This window comes from Bubalus kerabau, chromosome 15 (genome assembly GCF_029407905.1).
Source record: "Bubalus kerabau isolate K-KA32 ecotype Philippines breed swamp buffalo chromosome 15, PCC_UOA_SB_1v2, whole genome shotgun sequence".
NCBI lineage: Eukaryota > Metazoa > Chordata > Mammalia > Artiodactyla > Bovidae > Bubalus > Bubalus kerabau.
In genome coordinates this window covers 47,006,772-47,013,438 of record NC_073638.1, presented here as the reverse complement: position 1 = coordinate 47,013,438, position 6,667 = coordinate 47,006,772, and the positions used below count along the sequence as shown (strand labels likewise).

General features: G+C 42.8%; 1 protein-coding gene across 1 annotated transcript; it reads left to right on the top strand.

The window, feature by feature from the left end:
• Window positions 1–4,363: 4,363 nt before the first annotated feature.
• LOC129628133 (olfactory receptor 52W1) lies at window positions 4,364–5,377 on the top strand. Its single transcript, XM_055547564.1, has one exon. It carries the CDS (start codon window positions 4,415–4,417, stop codon window positions 5,375–5,377), a length of 963 nt encoding a protein of 320 aa, XP_055403539.1. The 5' UTR covers window positions 4,364–4,414.
• The last annotated feature ends 1,290 nt before the right edge of the window (window positions 5,378–6,667 follow it).

The following is a 6,667-nucleotide window of genomic DNA, read 5'->3' as shown; positions in this document are numbered from 1 at the left end:
TCTCTCCTTGCTATTCTTTGGAACTCGGCATTCAAATGGGTCTATCTTTCCTTTTCTCCTTTGCCTTTGGCTTCTCTTGTTTTCTCAGCTATTTGTAAGGCCCCCTCAGACAACCACTTTGCCTTTTTTCATTTCTTTTTCTTGGGGATGGCCTCCTGTACAATGTCCTGAATCTCCATCCATAGTTCTTCAGGCACTCTGTCTATCAGATCTAATCCCTTGAATCTATTTGTCACTTCCACTGTATATCATGAGGGATATGATTTAGGTCATACCTGTATGTGTGTATGTATGTATATATACAGCTGATTCACATTGTTGGACAGCAAAAAACTAACACAACATTGTAAACAAATTATACTACAATTAAAAAAAATAAAGAAAATGTCAATGTATGGCCAAACCAATACAATATTATAAAGTAATTAGCCTCCAAATAAAATAAATTTATATTTAAAAAATAAAAAATTTTAATGAAAAAAAAATAACAGTATGATAGTGGCAGAAAAGTAGACAAATAGATCAATGGAATAGAATTGAGAGCATAGGAATAAACCCAAGTATATACAGTCAACTAATATTTTACAAGGAAGCTAAGAATACTCAGTGGAGAAAAGATAGCTTCCCACTACCTAGCTTTTTTACACATGGTAGTGTATATATGTCTATACTACTCTCTCAATTCTTCCCACCCTCTCTTTCCCCAGTGTGTCCACTGTTTTGATAACTATAGAGTATAGCTTTATGATCTTCTTTCTCGGGATGTCTTTGGTTATTCAAGGTCTTTGTGGTTCCTTATAAATTTTAAGAGGTTTTTTCTACTACTGTAAAAAAAAAATGCTATAGGAATCTTGATAGAGATTGCATTGAATCTATAGATGACTTTTGGTAGTAATGACATTTTAATAAAATTAATTCTTCCAATCCATGAACACATTTCCCATTTATCTGTCTTGTTCAATTTCTTTCATCAATGTCTTATATCAATAGCTTTTAGAATATTCTATTTCTCTTTTCCTCTTCTTAGTCAAATTTTTTCCCTATTTTATTTTTTTGTTTTTGATGCTATTGTAAATGAGATCAATTTCTTTTTCATAAAGTTTGTCATTAGTATATAAAATGCTATTGATTTTTGGAAGTTAATTTTGTATCCTACAAGTTTATTGAATTCATTGGTCAGTTCTAACAGCTTTTTGATTGTTTTCAGGATTTTCTATATGTAAAAATCATGTCATCTAAAACTAGAGACCGTTTTGCTTCTTCACACTTCAGATACCTTTTATTTCTTTTTCTTGCCTTCTTGTTCTAGCCAGGACTTCTAGCGCCATGTTGAAAATGGGTGCTGAGAGTGGCTGACAGTGGTGAAACTGTCTTGTTTTGATTTTAGAATACAAGTTTTCAACCTTTCACCATTGAGTACAGTGAAAAGTTGATATGAGCTTGTCATATATGGCCTTTTTATGAGATATATTCCTTCTATGCCTAATTTGTTACGAGTTTTTATCATAAGAGGATGCTGAATTTTGTCATGCTTTTTCTGCATCTATTTAGATGATCATGTGATTTGTTTTTCATTTTATTAACATGATGTATCACATTGCTTCATTTGTGTTTATGCTGAATCACCCTTGAATCACAGGAAAAACCCTATACTTGATCCTGGTTTATGATCCTTTTCATGTATTGTTGAATTTGTTGCTAATATTTTATTGAGGATTTTTGCATTTTGTTCAACTGACCTATAATTATCTTTTTTGTGCATGTGATATCTTTGTCTTCCTTATCCTGCAAGATTTTGGAATAGTTTGATTTGCTGTACTTTACTGAGAATCTTTGCATTCATATTTATCAGGGATACTGGCCTATAGTTTTCTTTTCTAGTAGTGTCCTTTTCTGATTTTGTTATCAGAATGCTGGTCTTATGAAATGAGTTTGGGAGTTGTCCCTCCTCTTCAACTTTTTTGAAAGAGTTTAAGAAGGCCTGGGTTAATTCTTATTTAAAATATTTGGCAAAAATTTACTAGTGAAACCATCCGGTCCTGGACTTTTCTTCATTGGTAGAATTTTGATTACTGATTCAATCTCCTTACTAGTAATTGATCTATTCAGATTTTCTTTTTCCTGATCCAGTCTTGAATTATAGGTTATGCTTCTAAGAATTTTTCCATTTCTTCTAGGTTGTACAGTTTGTTGGTATAGTTCATTCACAGTAGCCTCTCATAATTCTTAGAATTTCTGTGGTATCCATTCTAATGTCTCCTTTATTTGTACTTTTATTGATTTGATCTCTTTTTTGTTTCCCTTGGTGAGTCTAGCTAAGGATTTATTAATTTATCTTTTCAAAGAACTAACTTTGGTTCATATTTTCTATTTTCCTGTTCATGTCTTTCTGTTCTAATCTTTTCTTTCTTCTGGTAACTTTGGGCTCAGTTTGTTCTTTTTCCAGTTCCTGCAGGGGGAGAGTGAGGTTGTCTAAATGGAATCTCTCTTGCTTTTTAATGTAGGCATTTATTGCTGACATTCCCCCTTAGAACTGCTTTGGCTCATCCCACAAGTTCTGTTACATCCTAACGGTTTAACATGTGTAAAACAGCACTACCACTTGTACTAGGTTCACATTCTTTCTCAAATGTTTCACTGATGAAGATTTTAATGTTATGTCCCTACTCCTATTTTTTCCATAGTCCCTGTGATTTTGTTATTTTATCTTACATACTGTGGTGATTTTTAGAGTATGTGTCATCATAGCAGAAAGAATTTTACTCGGTGGACTTGTGGTAAATGGTGAGTCTTTTTCATTTCCATGGATACTGGAGGCTTCTGAAACTGTAGGCACCACTGTTAGCAAATGCTGTCTGGGTGGCCGTTTGGGTCAGCAGTTTTGTCCCACAATTAAGAGCAATAAATATTTATTTATTGACAATTAACTACCAGATATTATGATAAGTGGTGGTTATATTGAGGCTAATAAGAAACACTGCCTGTAACTCTTTCAGTCTAGTGGAGGAAAGAGAGACAATTACAATAGAGGGGAACTGATGCTATTAAAGAAGAAAGCAAGCAAGGTCTTATCTCTCCAGACATCAGTGAGTCAGCAAAGACCTCCCAGAGAAAGTTTCCTCTAACCCAGATCTTTCAATGCCAAAAGTCAGTCTCTTTGATCATTGTCCCCATCTCTGCCTCTTTACACTACTTCCTGAGTTACCCAGGCTACCAGACGCAGTACAAGGAAGAGTTAATATGGCCCAGGTGGGAGGGGTAAGGGCCCTGAGGGAAGCAGGTAGAACAGCCACATAAAGGGCCCCACAGGCAGCAGTCAAGGTGAAGAGAAGTTGCAAACCCATGGTGCTTAGGAGCTTTCCTCAGTCAAGTCTTCTGGGGCTTTTTTCCTCCTTCATTTATCCATCCAACCTTCACTAAGTTTCTGCTGTGGGCTAGGTTCTGGGAGAAACTGGTTCTACTCACCCTGCCTCCTCCAACACCAGAGATACTTCTTCCTCCTCTGGCTGCTAGTCTGTGTTGAGTGCCATTTCCTCCCCCTCTGTCACCTGCTCTGCCCCTGGCACCCCAGGAAAGAGACTCAATTCTGGAATGTGACCCCCCTTCTGGAATGTGAAGAAGGAAAGGAGACAGAGAAGTTCCTTTCTTTACTGCCGTCTCTCTTTCTCCGTTGCTTGCGCGGCGTCAATTCTCCAGCCCGTGTTCAAGTTCATTATTTCAGCATGGAGTGAAGAATAACAGAAGAACCCCACACCCCAAAAGCCCACCAGGTTTTCTCCCATCATATCAGCCTCCCTACTTTGCTCCAGGCCCCTTCTGCCTCCTCCTCCTGTTTCTCCCTTTCTCTCTCTTTTCCTTTCTTCTTAGAGGGCTGGTGACCAGAATGTTAAAGCTGGGCAACACATAAGATCATTGTGCCTACCCCTGCTGTAGAGCTGAGGAAGCTGGGCCCAGGAGTTCTGCCTAAGATACAGTCAGGAACAGGACCAGCCTGAGGCCTGATCGCCACCCAGTACTGGCTTTCTCTCCATCTACAGAGACTGAGACTGACTCTACTTGGACTCTGAGGAAGAAAAAGTCATCTCAGCTGAGCCCCAACTGGAGGGCTCCAGCTATTCTAGCACTGCAGCAGTGACACCCCCACTTCACTTCCACTGTCTCCCTTTGCTCCCCCAACACTCATGGACTTTCAGGCAAAAGGATTCTTCCACCCTAGCTAGGGTTGTGACCCTGATTATCCAAGGTTATATCTATATAACCCCAATCAAAGGTTATACCACTGCCTCCCAGCCCTGCATGACTCCTACACATATGGATGGATCTGTGCCACTGTGACACCCCCAAAATCTCTCCCTTTGTCCTTTACCCATGATGAGTCATGCTTCCATGAGCCCAAAAGCTCTGACCCCACAGGATGACAGAAGCTCCACAGCCCAACTCTACTTTCTCACGCCCAACCTTCTTCATACTGACTGGCATCCCAAGGCTAGGGGGTGTGCAGGCCTGGCTGACACTGGTCTTTGGGCCCATGTATCTGCTTTCCCTGCTGGGCAATGGAGCACTGCTGGCAGTGGTGCAGACAGACTCCACACTGCATCAGCCCATGTTTCTGCTCCTGGCCAGCCTGGCAGCCACAGATCTGAGCTTAGCCACATCTATAGCTCCAGGGCTGCTGGCTGTGCTGTGGCTCGGGCCCCGGCCTGTGCCATATGCTGCCTGCCTAGTCCAGATGTTCTTTGTTCACGCACTGACGGCCGTGGAATCTGGTGTACTGTTGGCCATGGCCTGTGACCGTGCTGTGGCAGTAGGGCGTCCATTGCACTACCCCATCCTAGTCACCAAAGCCCGTGTGGGGTATGCAGCCCTGGCACTGGCACTAAAAGCTGTGGCTATTGTTGTGCCTTTCCCTCTGCTGGTTGCACGATTTGAGCACTTCCAAGCCCAGACCATAGACCATGCCTACTGTGCACACATGGCAGTGGTGGAGCTGGTGGTGGGTAACACACGAGCCAACAACTTGTATGGGCTGGTGCTTTCGTTGGCTGTGTCAGGTATAGATATTCTAGGCATCACAGGCTCCTATGGGCTCATCGCCCATGCTGTGCTGCAGCTGCCTACCCAGGAAGCCCGTGCCAAGGCCTTTGGTACATGCAGTTCCCACATCTGTGTCATTCTAGCCTTCTATGTGCCTGGTCTCTTCTCCTACCTCACACACCGCTTTGGTCGTCACACCGTCCCCAAGCCTGTGCACATTCTTCTCTCTAACATCTACTTGCTGCTGCCACCTGCCCTTAACCCTCTCATCTATGGGGCCCGCACGAAGCAGATTAGGGACCGGCTCCTAGAAATCTTCACATTCAAGAAAAGCCAGTTTTAATGAACAATGAAAACAAGGGAGCCTGAGGGTGGGAGAGGGGGGACATTCAGAGGAGTCTGTGGTCTGGAGGTGTGGTGTCCTCTTTGTCCCATGATCTGTGTATGACTGTGACAACCACTCAACAGATATTTGCTGTGAAGTCTCGGTGTACCAGTGGCTCTGTAGACTGGTCTAGCCATGCATCCTGCTTGGGAGGAGACAGGAGATGGGCAACCATGTTGCCATGCAGAGGAGATAAGAAAAGGTGCCAGGGAATAAACCTGGGATCACAATACACACGATTTAACTTAAAAACACCCTCCTCCTTCTCCCCCAGCTCTGCTCCATCATTTTAACCTGTCTGCCCACGTTCCTACACCAAAGCTTCTCTACAGATCCTGGACCCAGGGGTCTGGAAAGAGGGACACGGCCTCTGGAAGTCCTTGGGCACCTGTCTGGGATTATAGCCTTCCCTCCATGCCTGGAGCCTGATTCTGTTTTCAGCCTATCCTTCGGGAAGGAGTTAAGCAGGCTTATTCCCCACTTTCTAATAATTGGGATGAGGCGCCCTGGATTCCCAAATTTTTCCAAGACCCTGATCCTGAAGACATTCTCAGTTCAGAGAACCTTCTGGGTCTCTATATGTAAACCACTATTCCCCCTACCCTCACTGCTCTGCCAAAGTCTCAGATATTGATGACTAGAACTTCTCTCCCTGGGCCTATAGCTTCAGGGGTCAGGGGTTCAACTGAAAGAAACTTTGATATCCCAGAAAATCATTGTAACCACTTCACCTGTTTGCCAGAGATCATTATCTTCTCTTACCAACATGCCTTTTTGTGCACCCTCAAACAAGAATATAGAATTCTCAAATAAAATTTTCATCAGCACCTCCATTTGTCCTGGCCAGCATCATGAGAAACACACGATGTTGGTGCAATATGATGAAATAGGAATACTTCACACTGCTGTGGCTGCCAGAGAACAGAGATATTAAATAGGAAGTGTCGTGGTGTTGCCTAACATGGGATTCACTTTCTGTTAAAAAAAAACTCCAAACTGCAAGGACCTTGCACAGAAAGATCTTTCAAGCCAGCATTAAGTCTGGGTGCGTGTTCAGTCATGTCCAACTCTGCGACCCCAGACACTCTAGCCCATCAGGCTCTTCTGTCCATGGGCTTTCCCAGGCAAGAATACTGGAGTGGGTTACCATTTCCTCCTCCAGGGGATCTTCCCTACCCATCTCCTGCACTGCAGGAGGATTCTTTACTGCTGAGCCACCAGGGAAGCCCGGCGTTAAGTCTAGAATGA

Bases quoted from the DNA above. Each gene is read 5' to 3' on its own strand.
- LOC129628133 (XM_055547564.1), top strand. From the start codon at position 4,415: ATGACAGAAGCTCCACAGCCCAACTCTACTTTCTCACGCCCAACCTTC.